The sequence below is a fragment of the Phasianus colchicus genome, chromosome 8 (genome assembly GCF_987193195.1).
Source record: "Phasianus colchicus chromosome 8, bPhaCol1.hap1.1, whole genome shotgun sequence".
Taxonomy (NCBI): Eukaryota; Metazoa; Chordata; class Aves; order Galliformes; family Phasianidae; genus Phasianus; species Phasianus colchicus.
This window is the reverse complement of record NC_143443.1, coordinates 10,954,135-10,981,480: the sequence shown is the minus strand read 5'-3', so window position 1 is coordinate 10,981,480 and position 27,346 is coordinate 10,954,135. Positions and strand designations below refer to the sequence as shown.

At 37.4% G+C, this 27,346-nt stretch overlaps 2 protein-coding genes across 5 annotated transcripts in view; both read left to right on the top strand.

The window, feature by feature from the left end:
• Window positions 1-22,995, top strand: part of HERC4 (HECT and RLD domain containing E3 ubiquitin protein ligase 4) — a 31,704-nt gene extending 8,709 nt beyond the window's left edge. For 3 of the 4 annotated variants that reach the window (XM_031602850.2, XM_031602847.2, XM_031602848.2), the window contains exons 7-26: window positions 913-1,004; window positions 3,418-3,548; window positions 4,586-4,746; window positions 5,139-5,215; window positions 7,362-7,486; window positions 8,030-8,089; window positions 8,602-8,713; window positions 9,051-9,240; window positions 9,832-10,004; window positions 11,349-11,465; window positions 13,896-13,919; window positions 14,400-14,498; window positions 15,212-15,379; window positions 15,505-15,648; window positions 16,417-16,583; window positions 17,382-17,448; window positions 17,689-17,771; window positions 19,857-20,040; window positions 20,647-20,749; window positions 21,545-22,995. In XM_031602850.2, coding sequence (XP_031458710.1) covers window positions 913-1,004; window positions 3,418-3,548; window positions 4,586-4,746; window positions 5,139-5,215; window positions 7,362-7,486; window positions 8,030-8,089; window positions 8,602-8,713; window positions 9,051-9,240; window positions 9,832-10,004; window positions 11,349-11,465; window positions 13,896-13,919; window positions 14,400-14,498; window positions 15,212-15,379; window positions 15,505-15,648; window positions 16,417-16,583; window positions 17,382-17,448; window positions 17,689-17,771; window positions 19,857-20,040; window positions 20,647-20,749; window positions 21,545-21,753 — 2,486 coding nt within the window. In that variant the 3' untranslated portion in view covers window positions 21,754-22,995. The remainder of the gene's footprint in view (window positions 1-912; window positions 1,005-3,417; window positions 3,549-4,585; window positions 4,747-5,138; window positions 5,216-7,361; window positions 7,487-8,029; window positions 8,090-8,601; window positions 8,714-9,050; window positions 9,241-9,831; window positions 10,005-11,348; window positions 11,466-13,895; window positions 13,920-14,399; window positions 14,499-15,211; window positions 15,380-15,504; window positions 15,649-16,416; window positions 16,584-17,381; window positions 17,449-17,688; window positions 17,772-19,856; window positions 20,041-20,646; window positions 20,750-21,544) is intronic. The other variant, XM_031602851.2, reaches the window with a different exon arrangement.
• A 3,558-nt stretch (window positions 22,996-26,553) lies between these two features.
• The window catches only part of DNAJC12 (DnaJ heat shock protein family (Hsp40) member C12), a 34,978-nt gene continuing 34,185 nt past the window's right edge, over window positions 26,554-27,346 (top strand). Inside the window, exon 1 of the mRNA XM_090144886.1 lies at window positions 26,554-26,576. The gene's annotated coding sequence lies outside the window, so the exon portion shown is untranslated. The remainder of the gene's footprint in view (window positions 26,577-27,346) is intronic.

The window sequence follows — 27,346 nt, the reverse complement described above, 5'->3', positions numbered from 1 at the left end:
ATATGCTGTCATGTTCCCTCAGCATACAGTTAGCTATAGAATCTATAGCTAGTTCAGTGATTGGATGCTCTCTTGTTCCCAACAATGTCCATTGTTCCCAACACCCTCAAAAATCAGAAAATTGTATTTAAGAAACATGTGAATTCATGCTTTAAATGTGGCCATACTTATGTAATAAGAGATTTACACAGACTTTCTGTAATTTTCTGGTGAAATCAATTTTTTGTGGGAACGTTCAGTTTCTTCTACACACTCTTTGCAAAATCCTTTGCAAAATTGATGACTGCTTTTTTTTTTTTTTTTAACTCCTCAGTAAAATCTGTTTTTGCTTATGTTTAGATAGGGTCTTTTTCCAGACATCTTTGTGTACCTGACAGCTTTATAGACACTAGTATTAACATTTAGAAACATTACTTTATGTAGCTCGATGACTTAAGTTGCTCTGTTGCCACCCTGGAAGGAAGTTGGTTAATACCTGCTGACTACTCCATGTTCCATGCTATTAGTCATTTAGTAGCATTGAACTAGGACCAATAGGTACATAATGGAATGCTTTAAAATAGTGAAACACATAAACTTCTCAAAACATGTTGTTTCTTTTCTGTTGTCATGGCCAATGGCAGGCATGATGCACTGCTCTGTATTTCATTATTTGTGTATTAACATATGGTCAATCATGTGAAAATGAGGATATTTGCTACAAAATAACTCAATATAGTAATTCTGTTTTTTCTGTAGTGACATTACCACCTCAAAGATGTATAGGTTCATCCACAGCAATTGTATTTTGTTAACAAATTTAAAACGTTTCTTTGTTGGAAACACAGTAAGAATGAATGGGTGAAATTATTTGTTTTCTGATTTTTTTGTGTGTTCAAAATAAACAATCCACCGCTGTATTAAACCTCTCAGACAGGTATGTTCCTACCCTGCTGAAGTCGCTGAGAACTCAGAAGGTTGTTCATATATGTTGTGGAGAAGATCATACTGCTGCCCTTACAAAGGTACAACATTTAAAAATGCTTATGCTTTCATTTTCAATATTTTAAAGAGAAAATGCTACCTGGCTATGAAATAACAAATAAAACTTCTTCAGTGTTAATTGGATGAAATCGAGGAAACACTGGAAGAATGATTAAATAATTGGGGGAAAAAATGCAAAAAATCCTTCTGTAGTTTTAAAATCTTGTCAGGCATGGTAAAGGTGAGCATACAAAATAGAGTATTTTTTGATAAGGCACTGTGTGTTGCATTATTAAAATTGTGCAGGTATTTACATTAGTGTATGCTAAAGAGATTAGCTGCTTTTGGAGTGTAACACCTCCAGCATTGTTGCTTTTATCCGGTCAGATCAGGTTAATATTGAATTTAAACTCCGTGCCCAGGGGGTTGGCAGTATGTGGTTTTCTAAAGAGTTGTCTTATTGAATTGCATTTTTCTACTTAGGTACTTAAGAAATTGGAAATGTACATAATCCTCTAGAAAGTATTTTAACGTGAGGGTCTATGGAAAATTGGCCATTGATTTCAAGGCCAGTGGGGAGGGTGGTGATGAGGGAGGGGTGGGGGTAAAAACAAACAAACAAAAAAAAATCGTTTTCTGTTCATGCAGAGATGTAGGAATCAAAACAGAGAGCTTAGATGTACCAAGCTGCTGCGTGCTTAACTTGGCTAAACCCTTAATTTGGAGTCTCATGTTTGTTTGAGGTTTGGGAACTTTAAGGAGAGGCATGAAAAGTAACGCTGGAGCTTTGTCTCATCTTAGTGATGGGCAGTGCATTTCAAGCATCAGGTGATAAGTAGCTTTAATTTGTGGTGGGTAGAGTAGTACACGTACATCTTTTTTTAAGTGCTTGACTCCTGTACCTTCCTGTCTGTGTTCTGATACTTGAATTCAATTTCAGCATTTAGATAAAATGTACCGATTTATAAATGGAATATTTTGGACTTGCAGCAGTAGAGAATTCTGACTGATGAAGATTTGGACAAGTGACAAAGCTTTTATTTTCTGAGTCTGTATTCAGAATGTTGTAAGAGGTGTTGGAATTTTTGAATTAACTATTTAAAATGTTTTATTTTTGAGGGAAAAGATCAGTATTTACTTTCAGAGAATGTATACTTCTTGGTGTGTGTGTTTTAATTTTTGCACTGCAACAAATGAAAAATTTTGAAGAATACGGTCTGTTTAAGAGTGGCCATACCTTATATACTTTACATAAGCTGATGTTTCTGCAGTGAAAGGAAAAATAAACTGTTCACAAAGAATTTGTGTTATAAAATATTCTCTTCTTCTGGCTGGAAAAGATGTGGCAACTTTGCATTTCTAAAATTGATATTTATGTATCATACAAGGTTATGGAAATACAGAATGTAAAGAAAACAGCAATTTACAACTTGCGTTTTTTTTCCCCCTTTTTTTATGTATGGAAGTTTACTTCAGGCTTGCTTTAAAGCCAATAGACTCAAAATATTGGATTTACTGTACATTCTACAAATTTGTTACCTGTATGAATCCATTTCCCTTTGCATGACAGGCCTTGAAGAACCAGGGGTCTTGACTTTTGTAGATGGTACTATGTATGTGTGTGACCTTTTCTCAAGCCCTTCTGAAATACAGAAAAACCTGTCACTATTTGTTATTCTGATTCAGTTAATGAACCTGTTGGTTTTTCTTAGCGGACGCTGCCATTTTAATGATGATTTCCAGCAGAGGTCCAATCTGTTGCAGAGTAAGAAACAGCTTTACAATTTCAAAGCATGTCAAAATGGAAAGTTTTAAAGTTGTTGTAAGGTAAGTTGTATAACTTTAGAAAATGTTTCTGGTTTAATATTCATTTATTTAAGTTTTTGGTTAATTTCTTGATAAATTAATCAAAAACACTTCTAAAAACTGACTTGCCTTACAACAGCATTGAGAATTTCTGTTTTGTCTTTTCAAATAATGAAGTTAACTATCTCAGTCATACTCTGCATTGTCTTTCTGAGGAAGGCAGCTTCCTATTTAATCATTGTTTTAAAAATTTCATTCAGTATTTAAAATCCAAACTACACTTTGTAATAGTATGAGTTTATATTACCATCATAATCATTATGAAGTCTGGAAAGGAGGAAAGGATGAGGATTAGTGCCTGTCAGTAACTCAAGTTAATGCCAGAACTGCTGCATACTAATGTGCAATTACAAGGCTGAGATTTAACACAGATAAGGTAATAGCTGTGATAGCAATGCTGCATTTTCACGACAGTATTAACCTTGTGATCTTTCTGTGACTCAGGGACCTCTTGTGCAAATCTATTTTCTGTCCTTTCCCTACAGTTCCAAAATTATCAGACAAGGTGATTTATTAAACTCCTTTTTCTTACAATTTTCTTGTTCTGAGACATATTATTATTTTAATCCACATAATTTATTTGTTCAGGAAGGTGGGGTTTTTACATTTGGAGCTGGAGGCTATGGTCAGTTGGGACACAACTCTACCAGCCATGAGATAAACCCAAGGAAAGTTTTTGAACTGATGGGAAGTCTTGTCACACAGATAACTTGTGGCAGGTAAGGTCTGTTTTGCACAAGCACTGTGAATCTGATAAACACTCATTTTGTGCAATACTTTGTGTAAATTCTAATACAAAATTGGTTTTTCTTTAACCTTTCTTTTGTGGAAGATAGTCTCTAGCGAAAGATAAATGCTTTAGTGAGGTTTTAAAAACATTCACTAGAACTAGTATGAAAGTTTCAGTATTTGAGAGCTCTCATTATCTGAACTGAAAATGTTAATAATCATGTGCTTGCTTATTGCTGTCATTTAATTATTCCCTGTTAAAGAAAGAGAGTGTTTGGGGAGGAGGTACATGCTCTTTGGTGAGGATAAGCGTAAGATTTGGGAGCGTAGCTCATTATGTGAATGCTCCATAAAACTAAACTACAGTTCATAATGCTTTTTGTGGTATTCATATTATAATAGCACCCAAGAAATGGGAAGAAGTGTCAACACAGATGAAAATGTCCTTGTCCAAAACACTTAATTCTAGCAATTTTTGTGGAGATAACAAAATATGCTTATTTGGAATTTTAAAAAAATGTGTGTTATGCAATCCTTTCTTCATAACAAATTTGACCTTTTTCATTTGGTTTCATTTGAACTCAATACTGATTGTTCCTAAGTGGATGATAGGAGAGCAGGCAACTAGTGTTCAGATGAGGAACTGTAGAATCATTGGATCATTCAAGGCTGTCTGGCCCAATTTCCCTGCAATGAACTGGCACTCCATCAGGAGCTCAGAGCACCATCCAGCCAGGGGCAGGGTGGGATGCAGCCTATCTGGTACAAACTAAACATTTTTGAACATCCAGAGAGATGCTCAAAGGATCAAGCTGTTTGCAGGCTTCAAGGCAAAACCTGGCATCTCCATTCCTTGAATGTTTCCAGGAAGATGTTTTGACAATGTTGTCAGTGATGGTGCATTGCCAATAGAGATGTGGAGTATTTACAGGACCTTTCAGATACGGTATAACAGAATTCTTAGGTTGGCCTGCGCGAAGCATGTTGTGATGCTGAGAGTTTTGTTACTGAATTCTGTTTCCCTTAGGCAGCACACTACTGCATTTGTTCCTTCATCTGGAAGAATTTATTCTTTTGGACTTGGAGGTAACGGGCAATTAGGTACAGGAACAACCAGTAATAGGAAAAGTCCCTTCACAGTAAAAGGAAACTGGCTTCCTTACAGTACTCAATGCCTGATACCTGCAGGTAAGCAACACCTGGCATATTTACTTTTTGGACTTGTGTTCCTTAATAAGTGTTTTGCAGATCTTGAGATAGGACTATAATTGTTTCCTTCCTAGCAGTTTGTTTTCACTGTGCACTGTTCTCTTAAAGTCCATTTCTGCAGTGAGAAGTACTTGCAAAAATTGCTTAAATGTGCTGTTGGGTTAGGTGCCTTGTTAGCACTAGAGCATTACCTTACAGCTCTTAGTGCTTACCTCTGTCAAAGATGGCTTTAACGGTTGCATTGTGAAGAACTATTGACTCTGAGGTTATGTAACAAATGAACTGTTTCCCAACTGAATGTATTTATTGCAGCATCTTGAGTATTTCTCAAAGTCACTTTTTCAGTTGCCTCTGTTTTATTGTTATTGCAGACAGTGAGCAGTATTATTGCGTAAAAAGAATTTTCTCTGGTGGGGACCAAAGTTTTGCACACTACTTTTATCCACAGGTAATAAATTAAATATACTTTGGAATGAAAATATTTAAAACTCAGCTTCATTTTTTTCTGATGCACTTAAAGAGACTTTGATATTGAGGACGCAGATCTACGTTGTAATATTTTAGAGCATGGAAGCACAAGACATTGGGGCAGTTTAGCGGTGAAGACTGGGATAGAGTTTGTGTGTTAGCTGTCAGTAAAGCATTTTGGCACAAGCTTTTTGTTGAGTGGTGAATGTGTGCCTTTCTTCCCTTTTAATGGAATCACAGAATAATTGAGGCTGAAAGGGTACTGTGGGTTCCTCTGGTCCAACTCCCCTGCTCAAGCAGGACCTGTCTGAGCAGGTTGCTTAGGGCCAGGTTAGGTGGCTTTTGAATGTCTCCAAGGAGGAGACAGCACAACTTCTCTGAGACAACCTCAAAAGGTGAGTGAATACTTGAGCTCTTCCTCTCCACCCACCCTCAGTCCTGACTGCAGCTGTGCTGTGTTCTGCTCTGTGGTCAATACAGCACTCCACAGTGATGAGGAAACAAGTGGAGCTAAAAATGATAAATGGTGGCTGTTTGTATTGATAATTTTGTGCTAGTGTTAAAACAGTAACTTTCTTTAAGAGAATAAGAATTGATCTTTGTAAATTCTATTGTGTGTGTGTGTGTTGGAGGGGTGAATGGCAAGGTGGGAGTATGATGGAAAGGAAGCACTATTAGACAGTGACTTGGGAAGAGAGATGTCTGGATTTGTATAGGGGATATTTCTGAATAGTAGCCTAGATTTAAATTTTAGACGGTAGGGTTTAATGAAGCAACATGAGTTGGAAATGTGGAGTGAAAACAAAACAAACACAAAAACGACTAATTAGGCAGTGAAGGGAAACAGTAAGGTTTTAGGGGAAAACCTTGTTTGTCAAGCAAAACTGAGTACAGATCAGGCTGACCGTGATCTTTTATTCCTACAGTCTGTTCTGATTGTGAAGAATTAACAGTTTTTCTCCCGTTTTCCAGTTCTGATTGAGTTTTGGTAACTGTTACTGTGTGTGATAGAAGTTTAACAGCTGTTAACAGGTGTGGTAGCAAAGGCTCAGAACTTCTCTATTAAAATTATTTTCTCAAAAAAGATTCTACTGTGCAAGTTTCATAATTGCTGAATTAGATTCTGACTAATTGAGGTGGACTCTATGAATACAGTTATTGTACTGCACAAGAAGCATTAGCAGTAGATGGACTTTGGTGCTGCAAAAGCATCCCTTTTAGTACTACTTAGTTTGTCAGTTTGCACTGAATTCTTTCAAAGTTATGTGAGTACTGTACTCCTAGGACCCGTGTGCCCTTGCCAGCTAAGGGGTCTCAGCCAGGCCTGCTTGATCTCTTTTCAAGTTAATTTTTGGACAGGTCAGTTCCCTGAGTTGTTTCACTGTGTGGCTAAATGATATTTCTGCTGGACAGGGAAACAGCAAGATCCTGGAGGATGGGATCAGGATACTGATTTTTGGCAACAGCTAGTCATCATTATACCAAGTCAGCTGTGTTTGTCAGCCCGCATCCTCAAGATAAATGTTTTTACTAGTTTTATTTTAGTTTTGGTGCTGTTTGCCAACCCTTTCTGGACCACTTCTACTCAGAATAATTTTCTTGTTTGTTTCCCTTTGCTATTAGAAATCTCACTGTAATTCATTCAGTATGAGCAGTACATCAGAATGCAAGTTCTGTAATGTTCAACAAAGAAACATGATTCACTCTCAGAGGCTTCTGGATGTGGGGTGGGAGGGCAGCTACCCAAAGTTTGAATGGATCCTCTTCTGTATGTTCATGGCCTGGCTGTGAACTCAATGGATGATAGTAAGCAGATGTCTGCTATTCTTGCCTAAAGCCTTTTTTTGTGTTCGTGTTTTAAGAGTGTTTGTATGTCTGCCATGAGAGATCCTGTGGTGTGAATTAACATGTTAATCTGAGTGGTTGTAGTTTATGATAGCTTACTCTGTTTTCATAGCAAGTACAAAACTACTAGAATACAGTAATTTTATCTCTTAGTTTATTTCACAGTAATACTTTGGGTAGGCAAATGGTCAATCAATGAGGAAAAAGAGAGCTTCACCACAGGACTCATTTCTTGGAAATCAGCTTTATATGCCTGATTCTTTGTGTTCTTTAAACTTTAGAACATGGTGCCACCAGATGACTTCAGGTATCCTGACCTTTTGAAGCAGATCTGGACTGTGAATGAAACATTTATTCAAAGATTGCTGACTTTCCCATCTGGAAGGCTTCCTGTAGAGATAGCTAAGTAAGCTTTGTTGAGAAAAAAAGTTGTCTTTCATAATTTTATTTGATTTTGGCATGAATGTGGGTCTGAACATACATAGCAAAGGTATTTTTAATTACTGACTTCTATGCACAAAATATTTGCTGTGCTTTCATTGACTTAAGGTAATTTAGCTCCTTTAGTCCATGTCTCACCTGGCACAGCTTAGTCACCTGAGCTCAATAAAAGATGTAAATATTTAGTTGTGCATTGAAGAAGGACAGTGCATGTAAGGGAATTTGAGCATAACTCAAAGATTACTTCCATTACTTTTCAAGAGGAAAGAAAAATGAATGGAATGCAAAGAAAAATGAACTGGAAGATTCTTGCTTTGTTTTTAGCATTATTTAAACATTCAGTCTTGAATGGAGATTTTATATGATTTAAAATGTCAGATTAAAGTCAGAATTAGATTTTATGTACAACGTAATTCACTAGAGATTAAATACAGTTTTTAATAGAAAATGCTATTTTGTAGAAAAGAAAACAAAAGAAATGTAACTTCTTTCATGTGAAAACTTTCAGTGAAATTGATGGTACGTTCTCCTCAGCTGGATGCCTGAATGGGAGCTTTTTGGCTTTGAGGTAAGTTTCAGCTTTTAAACAAGTATTCCTGTGAACAGAAGAGTTTGTGACCAACTTCCTAATGTCTGTTGTTTCAACAATAACACCTTCACTCAATTTCTTTATCTTAATATTACTCAGATGCTTTTGCTTTAACTTTCTAGCTCCTTTATTATGGGTAGTTTATCAGCTGGCCCAAATGCAGAATGTCTCCTAGCAGTTCTTGGAAGTGCATGCCACCTGGCTGCTGTCTTTTTAACCAGCAAAACTCATTACTTAACAGCTGCAAGTTGCATATGATTCTAGAGGAACATATTGTATAGCCTGCTCTAGATCTAGGTGTTTGTTTCCTTGATTGCCTGGCAGTTAGAATGTTTTTTTTTTTTTAATTGCTTTGAAGGTTGCCTGATACTGTGATCAATAAAACTTGAGTTCCACAGTAAACAAGACTAAAAAAGTCAAAGTGAAAAACTTGTAGAGTGCTGAGAATACAGGATTCAGTCTCTTTCTGTATTTTTCTCTCCTTGCTATAGCAATGACGATCATTACAAAACCAGCGTTAGATTCTCAGGGGTTGATATGAATGCTGCTAGACTACTATTTCACAAACTTATACAGCCTGACCATGCTCATATATCACAACAGGTTTGTGCTGCATGTTTTCTTTATGTTTGGAAACATCTTTATACCTATCTAGAAATACTATTGTTATGCTTGCTTGGACACATTTAGTTGTGTTCTTCACTCAATAATATTTAAACTGTGGATACATTAAAACTGTACTGTGTTGTGCCAGAAGGTAACACCAACAAACTGTACATCTGTATTTTAAAATCCAGAACCAAGGCAGTAAATTAAATATTATGATGTAGCTCAACTTAAACTCTTGATTATTATTTTCTAGTTTACTTTTTATCTAGATGAGATTTTGTTGAAATGTACAAATGTATTAAAGTAAACTGAATTTTATTATGCTCTGTAGGTAGCAGCTAGTTTGGAAAAGAACCTTATTCCAAAATTGAGCAGCTCCTTACCAGATGTTGAAGCTTTAAGGCTGTATCTCACTCTACCAGAGTGCCCACTGATGAGTGATGCAAACAATTTCACAACATTAGCTATTCCATTTGGAACAGCAATTCTGAAATTAGAAAAAGCTCCTTTAAAAGTTCTTGGTAAGAAATTGATTTTTTTTTTTTTTTTTTTTTTACTCTTAAAAGGATATAGGAATAAAAACATGTAGAAATTTTCAGTGAAGACATGGTCTCAACAATGTGCTGGTTATTTGCAGTTCTGTTGAATTTTTTCAGTCAGGAAGTTAAGGGTTAATATTCCATAAGATTAAAGAAAAAAGCTATCCTAACTTCTGCACTCCAAAGTTTGTTGAGTGTCTCTTTTTGTTCTTCAGAGCTTCCCCATTTTTTCCCCCATTTTAGTAGTGCTTGTGGTGTGCTCAGCTGCTATTAGCCCTTGTGTTGTTTTAAATCCCAGAACAGGGTGGGCAGAGAAGATAACACCATGGAGTCGTACACCAGCACCATTTTAAAGTTGGAAGACTGTTGTTTCTCTAAATCTTGCTCTGTACAGAGCTGAATTTGTAATAGAACATCAGTACTATGTTGTTCTATCTCTGCTCATCTCTTCTTACGGTTTTTGGTAACCGATTAAGTACATTTTCAAATAAGAAAGGTTCTTTTGATTTAAAAAAAACAACATAATGTTGTAGTGGAAAGTACTATATCAGTATGTTTGTCATCTGTTGACAGAAAATTGGTGGTCTGTACTTGAACCTCCATTGTTCCTCAAAATAGTGGAACTCTACAAGGATGTTGTGGTCCACCTCTTGAAGTTGTATAAGATTGGCATTCCTCCATCCGAAAGAAGAATATTTACAAACTTTCTACACACAGCTTTCAGAGTTCTAGAAATACTGCACAGGGTATGTTTACATCAATTTAAACTGACTACTTTATCTGTTTGTTATTCGTCAACATTGTGTGCTGTGTAGTTGTTGAAAGTTAAATAACTAAACAGTTTTAAATACTTAAACTTGACATTCTACAGAAGAATCTGTAGTTGTTTGTTTTGGACCTATTAAAACATTAGAATTCTGGATTCCAATCTGACATGGTGATGGAATTGTCTATTTTCATGTGACTGACCCAAGCAATTGCATCTGTGAGGGCATGTTGAAAAGAACTGTCTCTTACTTTAGAAATGATAGTAAGGTCAAAATTGGAAGGTAAGAGCACATTGTATTTTGAGGTAGGTTTGAACAGTTTTACCAGGACACATTTCTTCTCTGATGTGTTTACTCAGGGTGTTAGTATCTTAATTTAATATGTGAAAATTAATGAATTTTTGAGCTTTGAACAAAAATAGCCCGAATGATTCAGAGTAACCTGACTAAATATCACAAGCCTGAGAAGCTGTTGTGTGTAACTGCTGCTGAAGTTCCCCCTCCTTATCTCCTCTTCCAAATTCTTGGTTTTTTGAAGCCCAACTTTGACTAATATGTAGTAACAATGTAGAAATAGATTTATGAACAGTTGGGCAGCAAGTTATGTATATCTACAAATTCTTAATAATTACCAGGTCTGTGCTAAAGTAAGAGGAAGAAAATAAGAAGAACATGTATCTAGGATATTTCACGAATTTACTATCTGTTTTTTTATTGTTATTTCCTTTTTTGGGGGGGTTATTTGGGGGGATTGGGTTTCTTTGATGGTCGTTTAAGAAAAAAAACTCAGATTATCCATTTATAAAGATGAAATCCTGTCTTTCTGTTTTGATAATTAATGGTGCTTATCTGTCATTTTGAAAGGCAAATTTAGTGCGTTTTCTGGGAAGGCTTGGGGTTAGAATTATGCTTTGTATAAGGGTCTTTCTGTCTCTTACTTTTCTAAGCTTAGTATTTTTTAATAGAAATTGTTGCTCACATCCCAGGCAACTGAAATAATATTCATAAGTAAGACTGAAGTTCTTGAATTGTACCTCTTAAACTTGTACATAAGCAAATGCTATTTCTGTATGATCTCGTGATGTGTCGGAATTGCAGCACTGTGTTGTGCAGTATTGTACACTTAGATATTTTTCTTTGCTCCTTGGATGGAATTGTGAATAATCTGTGTTTCCTTGTCTTTGCCACTGTTTTTGTTTGTTTGTAGGCATTGTTGTTTTTCTAGAACTTTTCTGTGGCTGGCATAACAAAAGCTTGAAAAATATAGAAAAGAGAATCCTTTTTAAAAAGATGATGCAAAGTGATAAACTTTAATTCCTTTAGGTAAATGAAAGAGGACAAGTTATCCAGTATGACAGATTTTATATTCATGAAATACAAGATTTGATAGATATCAGAAATGACTATGTCAACTGGGTCCAGCAGCAGGTATTTGGCATGGTAAGGCTTCTTTTGCTTTAATTTAATCTTTCTTTTCCACCTGGTTTTGTCTTTTTATGGAAGCCTGTAGATTCTCTAAATGTGGATGCTTTGTTTTCATACAAGTATGATGACAGACGGTGATAATGAATGACTCAACTTATGTCAGGTACCAGTTAAGGAAGACCTGTTAAATTGATACCCTGCAAAGAACACATCTTTCTTAGGACTGACACCATTGAACGTTTTAATGGATTAGTTAAAAGGTGACTCAGAGAGCTATCTATTAAGATTTGCCATATCAAAAAAGTTAGGGAAGTGAAAACTCTTGGTAGGTCAGCATCTCAAATAACCTGAGTTACTGTGTGAGCTATGTTCAGTCAGAATAATCAAGACTTGAAGAAAGCTGCAAGTGTCCCGTCATACTAAGGCAGGAAACAGAATAGGGAGTTACAGGGAGCAGATAATGAACCTCATTTTCTATTTATCACTGTGTAGTGATAAGAAGTGAAATAATTATTTCTTGGATCTGTAAATAGAAGAGTGGGAGTAAATGGACAGAAACAATCACTTGCATAAGATTTTGTCAAACAGTACTCTGACTTCAGTTTTGAAAGAATAGAGTAGGTTAATAAACTTGTTTCATCTACATGAATGTAATTCTGCTTCAGTGGTATGTAGAAGGTCATGGAATGGGGAGGCCTACTTTTGCTCTGGATTTGATGAATACAAAGCAAGTGATAGCTTGTCTGCTAAAGAATATAAAACTGCAAAGTAAAATAGCAACAGCAGGAAAATTGTGGAGTGTAAGGAAATAATGAGTTGATATTGTAGCCATCATAGAGCTTTGTGTCAGCCAGGCTTTTCAGAAAAATAACTCATGCTTGATGTAGGCTGGTGTTGGTTTCTGACAGAGATAGTGTATTAAATGAGAAACAGAAGCTGTAGGTAAATACTTGGTAAATACAAGGTCTTGGAAGTAGAAGCAGGTTGTATGTTTGGAATAAGGGAAGAGTATGCTGGTGAAGGATACAGAGAATTAGAAAGATGGTGACCTTCACAGCTATGCTTTTCGTAGATGTAAAGAAACTGGAATTGTACCTGTCATGATCAGGGAAAACAATTCCGAGATACAGGAAAATGAGAGCTGGAAAATGGATTTATTTTAAAGTTTAAAGCTGCATTTGTTAGTCAAATCAGAAGACTTGAGCAGTATCTTTACAGTAGTGAGAAAATACTAGATACTGACTTCCCTTTATTTGTTTATTATTTTGTCATGTATGTATATGTCTTTAAGTCCAGTTACCATGGTTTATTATAGGGCTGAAAGAAATTCCATGGGACTAATCTTATCTCCTGCATCAGTGTTTTGGATGGCTTTTTCTTGCCTTCATGTCCACTAGTTTCTTGTGCTTTCGATTGTAAAACAATAAGAATCCCCTTAGAACTAGTGGTTCTTGCCTATTGAACCATTAGTAATGAATCAGAATTTCTTTTGCCACTGTCATTTTTTTTTATCTTGAGACAAAGCTATTTGCTCAGTTCCTTGAGTGAAGTGTGGGAAGAAAAGTAATAGACAAAAATGTATAAGAAGAGTTCTTCAAGAACTTAAGAGGGAAAAAAAAATGCTATGCTTTCAACAAGAGAGAAATTGAGAATGTTGAAGTTACTAAATAACATCCTTAATGGAGTTGAGGAAAAAAGTGTTCTAGGAATAAATACAGCAACAGGAGTACAGCATTGCATAAATCTTCCTGTGAGAAATGGACTGCTGAAAGTGTTTCCTTTAGGAATTAGGGATACGGAGGGAGCATGTTTTACAGAGATGATATTTTGGCCATCACTTTGGCTGAGCTGTAGGTGCCTACATGTTGCACTTCAGAGACTTGTGTATAATCACATTTCACATTTATTTATTTATCCACCAGGTGCAAGACTTAGTTCCTTAGCAGAGTTACCTAACTTGTTCTGAATGTCTCCACACAGTGCTAGCAATGTGTATTGGCCTGTCTCATATTGCAAAAGTCAGTTGATTTTTCTCATATGCAGTATTGTAGGTCTAAATAATCCTTGAAATTCAATGACCGATTTTTTTGTTATCTTTAAATTTTTACTCATTTAAAATGTTTTGAATTTAATGCGACATGCTATAATCTCTTCAGAATGAAAATACATGTGAAAGCAAATGTCATTTATTAATGTGTGGGAATAATCATTTAAAAGGTGTTCTAATGCTCCCTTTTAAGAACACATACAGGGTGTTGAAAGGCATAGTTGTATTTGGTAGATTAATTAAAATGTTTACAATGCTTATCAGTTTTTCAGTAAACATTCTTTTATGGGGGGAAGCTATAGCTAAATAATTCTACATCAGAGATGAATAATTAATGCAGACACTAATGCTGCTTTTTCATCTTAATTATTGCTGCCTTTGTGCAAATGCTGTCATAGGATGTCAACCATGGATTAACTGAGGTAAGATGGGTTGCAACCTGGTTTCTTTTCCGGAATGTAAGGAAATCAGAAACAGGAGTGCCAAGGATTGTATGATGTGTTCCATTAGAAGTAAAGCTTTAACTTGTTAGGACTATAAACTGAAAAGGTTTTTATGGGGCAGAAGTATGTAGTTCTTTCTGTTGCAAATTCAGAGCAGAGTTTGAAAACAAAAACTTGTTTGGTGATATCTACTAGCTGTAACAAAAGGAGTGAACTTGAAAGGAGTGAAATTAAAACATGTTAAGTGGGGGTGGGTTTTTTCTTGGCTGAAATACTGAACTAATGAACATCTGCTTAACTTCTTCTGAGATGCTTCAGGTCCTCTGACAATGAATAAAGGTTTATTTCTCTTTTCAGTAAAAGAGATGTATTAAATGAATATAAATGTAATTGTTTTTTAACTGCTGTTTTGAGTTTTCTTCAATAAACAGAATGATGACATGGTTTTTCTCATTCTAGCTAACAGATATGCCTGTTACCATTTGCACGTACCCATTTGTTTTTGATGCCCAGGCAAAGACAACTCTTCTGCAAACAGATGCAGTCATGCAGATGCAGGTATGAATCAGTTTTTAAAGATCTAACTTATTTTGGGTTTAGTTGGTGGCTTTGGAGGGTTGGTGTCCTATTTTTCTTTTTGTTCTTATTTGTTCCCCACTCTGCCAACTCAATCCTCTGGGGTCTGTTTTTTTTCTTTAAGTATGTCTATGACTGAAGCTGGTAGGAATCTCGCTGAAATAAAATTAATAATTATATAAACATCCATTGAACTTTTTCCCCTTTTGGTAACTGGATGTATTCTTTCACATGTTAGCCCATAGTAATAAGGTACAAACAAAACCAAACAAAAATTAAAATCACTTTTTAAAAGCTCTTTCATGCCAGATTTATATTAAACACCTTAGGCTTCGTTTGCCTGTTAAATGAAATGTGTTTTTTTGTTTTACTAGAAGGAGGGAGGTGCTATATATTTTTTTCCTTTTTGCTTCCTTTTCTTATCCAAAATATTTTACCTGGAAAGTCAGAAGCTGTATTCTGTGTCATCCATAAGTGTATTCGTGTTGATGAGACTAATAAGTCAAGGAAAAATATTGTCTGAGGTTAAAGGAATAGGAAGAAAACTTGGGTGAATTCATTACCTCTCACAATAGGTCGTCACACTGATGTCTTCTGACCTCTTTAAGATGAGAGTGATGGATGTTTAGTGTTGATAGGAATCTTAAGTTACCCACTGACAATTACATTTTACTTTTTTTTTTTCTCCCTCCCAGATGGCTGTTGATCAGGCTCACAGGCAGAATTTGTCTTCTCTTTTTCTGCCAGTATTTGAATCTGTTAACCCATGCCTGATATTAATGGTGAGAAGAGACAATATTGTAGGAGATGCTGTGGAAGTCCTAAGAAAAACAAAGAGTGTGGACTACAAGAAGCCATTGAAGGTACTGCCAGTACATACTGATCTGAGTGTCTTTCACTGGTGTGCTAGTAATTAAGAATATATTTTGGACAAACCTTGTTTCATGTTCCATTTTAAATTCTGCACTAATTGAAATGTGTGTTTCAGGTTATTTTTGTAGGGGAAGAAGCTGTTGATGTTGGGGGTGTTCGCAAAGAATTTTTTTTGCTCATAATGAGGGAGTTGCTAGATCCCAAATACGGAATGTTCAGGTATTATGAAGAGTCCAGGCTGATCTGGTTCTCTGATAAGGTAGGGTGCTATCAACAGTCATGAATTTTCTTTCCTTTTAAATATTTTATTAATTATGTATGGACATAGGAATTTGCAGTAGTTTCATTTTGAGAGGAGAAGCTGAAGAAAGTGATCTTGAAAAACTAATTTTTGCCATTGCTAGATCAGAGCTTTCCTTTCTTTTCTTTCTTTTTTTTTCCAACCTGATTCCTTGCCTTACTCCTTACCATTTGTCTGCAGTTGAGGTGACTTTGGTAGGAAGATGTGCCAACAGACTCCAAAGGCAGAATCAGAATGGTGGAGAAAATTGATGTGGCATGTCAAACCTTTATTTTCTGCATTCATCCACTTTTATGGGCCTGCTTTTTGGTAGTCATCTGGTTGTACTTGCTAGGAAGTTTTGATCATTGACTTTTTAGTCCTCTATCAGAGGAACATGCTAACTAACTCTAGTTAGCACTCGCTTATGTCACTGATATCTGGATATTAATGTTTCCACAGTTGTGTTCCAAGCCTTAACTGTTTAGTCCAAGGAAGTCAACAGTGAGCTCCTCACCCCTCCTTCCCAATTAATTTAAATTAAAACATATTTAAGGACTGAGTACTGTCATAGCGAGTCACCGACAAAAATGGAATCTTTATATGGTAGTTTCAGCAGCATGCATCACTTGGAATACAAAACATGTTGTATCTCAGTTGTTTTTTTTAATATCCATACCTCTTTTCTGGACTATAAATGATTAAAATAACTTATTTTAAAATATTCTGTCTGTTTTCTGTTCTTAGACCTTTGAAGACAGTGACTTGTTTCATTTGATTGGTGTTGTCTGTGGGCTAGCAATATATAATTTTACTATTGTAGACCTTCACTTCCCTTTGGCTTTGTATAAAAAGCTGTTGAATAAGAAGCCATCCCTGGACGATTTAAAGGAGTTGATGCCAGATGTTGGCAGGTAAGCAAGAAAAAAATGAGTGAGATTAGGAATTAGTTTTGAATTAAAAATTCAACACTTTCCTTTGAAGGTTTAAAGAAAATGCATGCTATTCACACAGGATGAACATCTCAGAGTAACTTGCAGCTATCATGCCATTTCACATGTGTGCTATTGTTAAGCAGCTGCTTCTCTAAGTGTTTGGTTTTGATATTCATCTCTCCTGTGCTTTATCGTTCTGCAAGAATCTGTGGAAATTGAAAGCTTTGAGATTCTGCTATTAATTTTATAAAAAAGTGTGAGCATAATTGGAGTTCTGTATATTTTGCCTGGTCTGAGGAGGAGGTGTTTTTGCTTATTTTAGAGGCAAGTGCATGCTAAATATCTGCACTTGAACAGGTAGGGTTTTCAGGTGGTGTGGTGGAGTTGGTGTTAGATTGCTTCACTGTTGTGAATGCAAAAGGTTTTCATAGGTCAAGGAGGAATTGAATGTAATAATGGGAAATACCATCAATTAATAACAAGGACTTAGCTAAGACCTCTGTCTTGGAATTCCTTCCCTGGACTGAAGCTAGACATTGGGGTACAAGTCTTCTCTTAACTCCTGGAGAGAATCAAAAAGAAATAACAGTACTAGTAATAGGAAAACCAACGATTGTTTATTTAAAGCTTTGCATTCTATACTTTTGAAAGCAATGTGATTTGCTTGAAATTTCCCAGCACTGCACTGCAAGTCAGCAAGCTATTAACTGGATTATAATAGTAGAACTTTTTTATTCTCCTCTCACTGGTACAAGTACTTTGTAATTTGTTTTTCAGAGGAATGCAGCAATTACTAGACTATCCAGAGGATGACATAGAAGAGGCATTTTGTCTTAATTTTACTGTAAGTTTCTCATTATGTTGGAATCTTTGATTTGTTTTACTAGTAAAGCTTGTACTGTGTATTACAGCTTCATCTGATGGATTGTTTGAACAGAAGCATTGGCTGCTGATGGTCATGAATTGTAGCATTCTGTGCTTAACATGCTAAGATCTGTCTGCCATTCACTATACTGTTAGCTAAGAGGTGGGAAGAAGTCCTCTACACAGTAAATAAAATTAATACTATTTTTGTTTTAAATAGATCACTGTGGAAAATTTTGGTACAACAGAAATTAAAGAACTTGTTCCTAATGGTGCTGACATTCCTGTAGTCAAACAAAATAGGTGAGTGTTACGGATCATGGTGTAGTTCAGTGTTACTGTCCATTTTGGGAACATAACTAGGCTGCTATAGAGATCCTTTGTCAAGTTGCTACACTAGTGATGGGAGGTAAAGCCACTGTTGTTTTTCCAAGCTGTTCTCAGGTCTATTATGTAAATAACTGTTGTAGTTAGGGACTTGACATCTAAGGTGACTCAGTAAGCAATATCTTTTTCACTTTGGCCTCAAAAGTATTTTGAAACTCTTTAGTGCCCATTTGAATACACAATCTTCACTTCAGAAGGTCAGAAATGGTTCTGCAGAAAGTTACTGAGTCACAGTGAAAACATCAACTTAGATGCTGTTACGTGACAACTCTTGTTATGTGAAATACCATTTCAGAGAAGTATTCACTTTGTAGAACAGATACATTAGTCTGTTATTTAGTGTCATTGTCTAATGAGTATGTGGGGTGTGGTTTTCTCCTTCCCTGGATTCTGTTAATTCTGTTCTATAAAAGCAGCTTCTCTCACCCTGTGTTCCCCTTCTGCTCTTGGAGGGTAGATAGAATATTTCTGGTACTGTCTGGTGCTAATATTCTTGTGGAATATTATCACTTTCCTATTCCTTGTTGGTCATTCCCTTCATGTATTTTCATCAGTGCTTTAATCTTTGTGTCTTCTGTGAGCTTTCACTTCTCCTTGAGTGAAGGGAGAATCAAATGGAAAGGGCATACCTAGGCTGTATGGGGAGAAAAAGCACCTTTGGGTATGTTTTGGGCAGTTTTTTTTGTGAGTAGCTAATCCTTGTAGAGGAAAAACCAATGAGAGAAGATTGAAGGTATCACAAACTGTGCAGTGAGAATGCTTTCATCCACATTACTGGAGAGAAATACATTAGTTCAGAGCTCTGAGTGTAGTGGCAAGACTGAGCAGCTTCACTGAAGGGAAAAGCAAGCAAGCACAGTAAGCATCTAATGATGCTTGCAGTCACTTGTTACACTGGTCAGCTTTTTTCTCTTTAATCCTTGGCTGATAGTTGAGGATTTATGGTGCTTTATCTTAAACATGATGTTTTCTAAGTTCTCCAGATGTGGTTTGTTTTGTCACAGAGTGACAGTGAGATTGGAGTTGAAATATGAGAAGAGGTTTAGAGTGTCCATGGAATGTATGCTGTGCTGTCATCCCCAGTTGTCTGAAGAAGTCTTTTTTCTCAGGGCCCAAATATTCTATGATTTTTTAAAATCAGTTTGAAAAAATGTTAGTGCAGAGTATAATTATGGTAATCAGTTTACTACTGTCAGTTTTCTGTCCACTGTTAATATTCCACAGTGTGCCTAAAATAGGGAAGATGTGTTCTACAACTTAATAGTGTATCATCAAAATGTGCTTCAGTGTTTAAATTATCGCTGATGCTATCCAAATAACTGGAGTCACTGTGCCAATGCAAAAGCTAACAGCATTAACTAGGATCCTTTAATAAATAAATGAAATTATAATCAATATTGTATCAGAAGATTTTAACTACTAGCTTGTGCTGAAGATGGTGTTTGCAGTAAGATGAGAGAACTCCTTGTACTGAAGCATGGATAAGACAATCTGTTTCTCGGTATTCTAACTTTTTCTTGATTCTTTTTTTTTAAATGTGTAGGACTCAAATGTCTACTTGAAATTGATTTTCATCTTCAGTGCACATATGGTAACGCTTTATAATAAAAACAGAGCAAAGCCAAAATACACAAATTTTGGCACTAAGTTGGCTTCAGAACAGTGTGTACAACTCCAAGCCTTTGAGTGTGTTGCCATTCAGTCCAGTTCACTGTGATGCATACAGTGCTGTGTGAAGTCAGTAGCATAAAACATTCTTGGTTTTATCTTGTACATTACAGGCTCTGTCTTGGACAAAAAAAAAGTACATTTATGTGCTGTTTTCAGGTCATCTTCACTATGGCTGTAATGTGGAGCACAGAACATAATAGCCTAGGATCCTTTTTGCTCAACTTCCCATGAAGTTTTCTGTACTGAAGTGGCTACTTCTATAAGGATAGAAGGGTGACACATGCTTTTGTTTTCCTCTCCTCTCAACATAATTATTTTTTCTTTGTACAGGCAAGATTTTGTAGATGCATATGTGGATTACATCTTCAATAAATCAGTAGCTTCCTTATTCAGTGCATTCCATGAAGGCTTCCATAAAGTATGTGGAGGTAAAGTTCTTCAGCTCTTCCAGCCCAGCGAGTTGCAGTCAATGGTAATTGGGAACACAAATTATGATTGGAAAGAACTGGAGAAGGTAAAAACAAACGAACAACATAGTTGGCTCTTTGTTTCATATATATTTTTTTAATTTTAAGATGCAAGAGTAATCTCAAAGTATCATTTTAAGCTCTGTTTTCTCTATTAGCATGTGGTATGCCAGTGCCAGCCTTTACTGGATAGACTGCATAACTGAGAATCTTCTTGTTTTAAGTTGTCAGTGAATAAAGACATTAAGATACTATTCGTTTTCCTCTTCAAATTTTTCTCATCTAATTTTTGAAGGAAATCAGTTGGGGGGATCAAAGAGGAAGAAAAATTGCACGGAACCGAAAGGCAATTGTAAATTTAAGTTGAGAAGGGGAAAAGTGAATAGAATGCAGACAGCTGATATAAGTAGATACTCCTGGTTACTGAAACTCACTGTGAGATTTTGTTACAACTTCTCTGCAATTGAGACTGCTTTGAGATAGATCCATTTGTCCATATAGTTGAAGTCAGACTGAAGAGCTGCAGAAATTTGACCCAAGGAAATGGCAGTGTGTAACTTTCAGTGCAGTATCCCTTGTCACAAACCACATTCTTTATACTTTATTGTGGCATTATCATACTGAGAAGTAACTTAATTTCCTGCTCGTTTTAGAATACGGAATACAAAGGAGAATACTGGGCAGACCATCCTACAATTAAAATATTCTGGGAGGTTTTTCATCAGTTGCCTTTGGAGAAGAAAAAACAGTTTTTGTGTAAGTATTCAACAGTACTTTGCAAAACCTTCTATCTGAACAGGATCACTGATTTCATGTTCTTGCAATAAGAACAGTAACAGCGTGATTAACTCTATATGGAGGGGAAAAATAATCAGGGTAGAAGCAATTGATTATAAGCTTGTCTATGACTTTCATGGAGCTGTTTTGAAAAGTTTTGGGTACTGGAGGTTTATAAGATCACACAGGCCAAAGCAGCATTTAAAATAAAAGAATTGCCCAACAGTGTGAGCTACTGATGGCATCTGTCTGCTGATCACAATTTTTTCCCTGTGATTTGACATCAGGTTCACATTCTCTAGTTTTTTTCATTGTAAATAGGTGGAATAGCGAAGTTATAACTGGTTGTCAGTACCTAAAGATACTGATGTGAGGGAAAATATACAGGCTAAGACAAGGGAAGCTTCTTGTGAATGAGCTGACTTACTGAACAAACTAATTCAGGATGCTCAGAAGTACACCAAAGGTACAGCTAATGAATTTTAAGTTACCAATTCTGATTTTTGACTATCAAGGGCACTGGTTTCATATGTGAAAATGAAAAGTTTTCGTTTGTGTACAGCTTGTTAGGTGGAAGCTTCACTCATGCAGGCAGGAGATCAGGCTAAGACATTTCTTGTTTTCAAGTTTATCTCAACAATTTCAGCATAAAAAGCTAAGTACAGCTGGAATAATTGAGAAATGTGAATAAGGACTAGAACAGACTATGTGGAATACACAGTGTTGTATCTTAAACTGCTTTCAGGACTTTGTTTGTTTGTTTTTTCTTGGCAGTGTTTCTGACAGGCAGTGATCGTATTCCAATCCTTGGAATGAAGTGTCTTAAACTAGTCATCCAGCCAACAGGAGGTGGAGAAGGTTATCTTCCGGTAGCTCACACTTGCTTTAATCTTCTTGATCTTCCAAAATACACAGATAAGGAAACGCTAAAATCTAAGCTGATCCAGGCTATAGATCACTATGAAGGTTTCAGTTTAGTATAACTTCAGAAACGAGAGATCTGTGTAAAGTGGGATCATTAAACTAACTTCTTGTGTCTTTTTTGTGGTGGTAAATTCAGTGGATTAAATGATGGAGATGATAATATAATTGATTATTTGCAAAATGTGAAGTGGTATGGTTATTCATTGGAGCCAAAAAAAAAAAAAAGAAAGAAAGGGGGGGACAAAAATGAGGAACTGTCTTAATAAATCTTGTACAAAACCATGTTGATTTTGCCATCTTGCAATAAAATGAGAGTATTGTGAGTGGGAGTCAAGTTTCACTAACATGAATTAACACTTCATCTTATGCAGACAATTTGGCGTGTGAGTGCATGAGAGACTTGCTTAAGTTTTTCAAATCACTTAGTAAGAATATTTAAGTCTTTCCCTGATAAATTCACTTGGTAACTTTTCATTTTGTAAATAATAAATTTTTGTGATAAAATAATTATGTTCCAATAGCAGTATGGTTTCTATTGCTTGTAATTAAATATGAGCTTATTTTATGGCTTTTAACAAAAAGAGTGACTACTCTGATTTCTGAAGATATATTTTTCTGGTTTGTTTTAAGAACCTTAATAATGAAAATTATTGTTTGAAAGACATTCATCTTCACAGTGTACAATCCAACAAGCTCCATGAAGCAGTCACTTTAATGCTGATTAAAAAACAAAAAAAAAACAACAAAAAAGCCAACAACGAAAACGCATCAAAAACCTGCATACAATGGCATTTTTAATACATGGATGGACGAGCTGACTTAATACATTGCTTTATTTTTAAGGACTGATTCTGTAAGTGGACGCAATTATAAAAGAGGTTAATTTATCACTGGGAACCTCTGCAGCCATGTGTCAAGAATACAGCTTAAAAGAAAAAGATGCTCCCGACAGTTGTTGCTGTCAAGAGGTTAAACATTTATTTTTAAATGCTGAAAGTGTAGTTTATGGTTTCTAATACAATTTTCACTTTTTTCCAGATAAATGCATTTGAAATAACTCTTTAACACCCTTTTTCCCTTTTCTTAAAATTTTATTTTTAGTATAAATACCATGAGACAATTGTGCTTAGCTGGACACTTTTGGAGTTGACTTTCCTTCTCTGGTTAAATTCCAGATTTTGTGGTGTTAATGCATATGATGTGACTTGCAGCTGTGAAACAAATATTTATTTTTTTTAGATTTTTAAATGCAGTGACAAAAAAAAATTCAAGCTATAATAAAAGTCTTGAATGAAAACCTTTGTTGACTGATGTGTATGGATGCTTGCATCATGCATCAATGATGCATTCAGTGAAAAGGTAACATCTGTGCAGTAAATAAAGAGTGCCAAGATCTCACTTTAAAAGTAGAGAAATTGATTCATTAGAATAAATTGTTGAACTTGTCTTTAGATGTAAATATACAAAGCAGTCAGTGCAGTTAAGAGCATTCTTTCCATAATGTTTCCATAATGTTTTTACAGCATTCAGATGCAATGTAACCTCTAATAATTTCTTTACGTGCAGCCTTTATATCTCATCTTTTCCAACATGTGTTACTTGGCTGGCAAGTTCTCCCTGTTGTGAGATATGAGAATCTGACAAATGCTGCAGCAGCTTAAACTTATTTTGCGTGGGAGAAAGGAGGAAAAAAAAGTACATTATGCCTTCATTTTACCAGGTAATATTAAAATTTCTGAGATTATAGAACACCAAACTTGTGAAGGCAAGTACTTGGAAATTAGGAAGTGACAAACATCAAGCTGTCTCGTTTTCCCTTGTGTATCATTACATGAGTAAATGCTGTTTCTTTCCCTGATGTCCATGGGACCCTTCCTTCACTCAGTGCACCCAATTGACATGTGCATTATTTTTCTGTTCAGTTGTGCAGGTCTAATTCTAATGCATATCATGTAAATCCAGCACTATTTGGTTTTTATTTCCCTAAAAGCCATTCTGCCATATTGAATTCTTTATCTTATTAATGTGAGAAATAAGCAATAGCCTTATTCTGTAGATAAGATAGGAGGAGACAGAATTCAATCCAATTATTGAATATTTATTTATTAACATTTTTGACCACTTGCTTAATTGAGGATGTGCTAGAAAACTTTAGATGTCTTTCATCTTGGAATTGTAGATAACGTTTACTAAAACTGCTATGACAATTAGTACATATTTCTCCAGTATCAGAAAGACAGATGTGCTCTCGTAGAATTTTAGTGGAATTGGTAAGCCTCGTGGGGTTGAATGACTGGTTAAATTTCACATGGAAGGAAGCCCACTGACAGAGCAGGATGAGAGTCATGTTCCTTGAGACCGCACTAACCTGAAACATTTTTGCACTTTCAGCCTTGATTCTATCCACCTCTGCAAGAAATGGAGTTGGATCCTACAGAACAGGATAATAGCTGCTAAACACTCCTGATTGTGGTGCAGGTGTTAGCTCGTTCAGTGCAGTGAAACAGTGCTCTGTTACCAAACATTACGCAAGGTAAAAGACTTTATGCAGTACTAGAACAGTGACTAGTCATTATGTTACTTCTGTCACACAGGTGTTGGTACTTACCATGTCCTTAGGTCTGCTAATGGTTGTAACAGCTGTGTGAAGGACTTAAGCCAAAGCTAAATGCTTACTTGTTTGTTCTGGTTAGAAGAAGTAGGTGGCTGAAGTGTTTTCTCTCCTACTTGGAGAGAAGTGGCACTTTGCCTACAGTATTGAGTGCTGTGTGTCATGTGCGGAAGAAGAAAAAAACAACTTCCTTCTTAGATAAAATTGTTATGGTGTTATGGAAGAAAGATGCTTTCCTCCTTCTCACATCTCCAATTAATCAGGGAAAACCTGTAGGCTTTCAAAAGGATTGTGTGAACAACAGGGGGAAAGTAGTATTTTGGGTTCCAGTGGGAATGTTTTACAATAATTAAAAATCTCTAAAACAGTTTTGATAACAGGATTAGTATTCTGATGAGCATTCGTGTTGGAGAATGGTTAGCTGTATCCATCTCCATTATGTTTACTGAAGGAAGGTTTGTTTTTGTCATAGCAGTGGATTTACTGCACCTGTCACAGGTACAGAACTGCAGATTGCAGCTGTGTGACAGAACTGTATGGACTGTTTTATTTGCCTGTATCACAGAAACTTGCCCATTGTTTTCCAGGGGGAAATCGAAGGGTTGTAGCTCTGAGCCAGTACAACTATTAAAACCGAGCTCCACTTAAGCACTTTGTAGGAGTTGCTACTATTAAGATTGTTACTAATGTAGAACACCAACGTGTAGAATTCCCCTCAAGGGTCTTATGCTCCTATGAAGGATTCCAGTTCATTGCACTGCTCTGCGTTGCAATAAACTTGGTTTATCCAGGAATGAATGCAGCGTAGTACCATCAGATACAGATAGCTGTAAAACAAAGCTCATTATTTAAAGGCATATCATCTTCTGCAGTTAGGATGAATACAGATTGAAAGCTTTCCTTTACATGGTGAGCACCACATGGATGGCTCTGGCTTTCTCCTTGTGCAACCACTATGTACTGTAGAGCTGTCATTGCTCTTTTGTTGGTGGAAGAACAAAATATTTGTCTCCTGACAAGGGATGGTCTCCACTGCTTACCAGTGGGTGTTTCTCAGTTGCTGGCTCAGTCTGGAGTGGGGTGAATCAGGCTGCTGTCTTGTCTTTGAATGTGCTGTTCAGTTTTGTGTTAGTCAGATTTGAAGAAACAAGCTCTAAGAACCTTCCCTAGACCTCTAAAGGCCTGAAATCAGATCAACTGGATAACAGTGTCCTGTAACGCTATATGCTGGAGCCTCCAAGAAACCCACCCATGTTTTCCTGGGCTACGTAGACTTATGGACTGATAAAGTAACACTAGCAGCCATAATTGCTGTACATGGCCTGTCTTTTGGCTTTGAGATGCTGTATGGGTCTTCGCAAATCTGCAGAATACTGTGTTGTTGATGTCAGGAATGTAAGCTGGGATTAAAAGCTTTTAATTTTTTTTGTTAATTTTTTTCACCAGTTTCAGGAGCATTAAGAAAGAAAATGAAGGCTTTGAACCTTGTCAGGGATGTGAACCACAGGGCCGATAACGTTTGGTGCAGTTGGGTGTGTGCAGCACTCGGGTAACGTTATTTTCTGCAAGGCTTGAGGTGGGGCTGGCCTGCGGGCACAGCTGCTCTCTGTGGGTACTCGTGGTGTGCCTGGTTATGTGGGACTGCCAGTGAGAGGGGAAAATGCAGTGTGAGGCAGAAGGATTTGACTTCAGAGGCTTTTGCAGAGACTAGAAGTGAGCTTCCTTCCCTCTTGAGCGGATAGCCCAGCCTCGCTGTTAGAGCAGAGGTAGTGGGCTGTACTAAACCCCAGCCTCCTACAGAAACAATTAGCCAGATGGTAGGGCTGAAACTCATTTGTTTGTGCCTTAATTCCGCACAGAGGCTACCTAGGTGTGCTTCCTAACCAGTGCTTGTGTACTCTGGGAGCTGCACGCTGCGGCTCAGCGAGCCTGGGGGTGCCCGCCAGGTGCGGAGCTACCAGTGCACAGCGAGGTGCGGGGCTTCAGCTGGCGGTAGGTACAGGGAGAGGGGAGGGGACGCGGCCGTACCTGTGCCCGAGGGAGGAGCTGGAAGGGACTGCCGCTGCTCGCGGGAGCCTTCAAACACCTCGCTGGCGAGAAGCCTCCCGCTAGGTAGCCTCGTGTCCCTGGGCTGCCCTGGATGCCTCGCTTTCAGGAGCCTGTATTTAAACGCGGCACGGCTGGGCGTGTTGGGGGCGGCTCTTGGGGCCGCTTCTCGCTCGCGGCGCTGGGCGGTCCGTCCCGCCGGGTCCCGGGGCCGCTGCGGAGGCGGTAAGTGGGGAGCGCGTTGCTGGGAGCGGAGCGCAGTTGTGGGTGACTCGGGGGCTCCTCCTCAGCCGCCCACGAAGCGTGGGAGAGCCGCTTTCCTTCCGCCGCAGTTCGTGCTTGCCGCTCTGCTGCCTCCAGGTGTTAGGAGTAGTAGACACGGGATAAAACAACAGTGAGAGATATCTGTATGTCGTTGCAGAGCTCCTTAGTTGTGGCTTTCAGGAATATCTGTGGCTTAAGGGCAGTTTGTCGCTACGCCGTGCTGCGCGGCGCTGAGGCTGCAGGGGTGAGGAGTGAAGGAACTGCGGTGCCGTGTCACAGAGCCGTGTTTGGTGTGTGCTAAGAAATTCAGTCCTTGAAAGATGTGTGGTCGTGTACGTGCACCCACCGCCCCGAGGCCGAGAAAGCCGTGCTCAGGGTGCGCCCTGCAGTGTTGGCTCTGTCGCTACCAGTCGGTGTCACACAGCGCCCAGCAGCGCTGGGGAACTGCTGCTGGGTTGCCCCGGGCTGAAAGCTGTCTCCATGTGTAAAGGTCCAGGTGCTTCAGGGAGAGCACAAAGGAAGATGATTTCTGTCTGGGAACCCACCTGTCCCACCCGAATTCCTCCCATTCCTCTTGCAGGGCACTTTGAGCTCCCACAGTGTCGTGTGGCAGTAAGTTGCACAATTTCAGTGTGTGTGACGGTTTGCTTCGTTTTATCTGCCTTCCTGTGTGTTCACTCGCTGCTCCTCGGGCCTTGCATCCTGACTGAGCTCTGTGTGCGCCATCATAC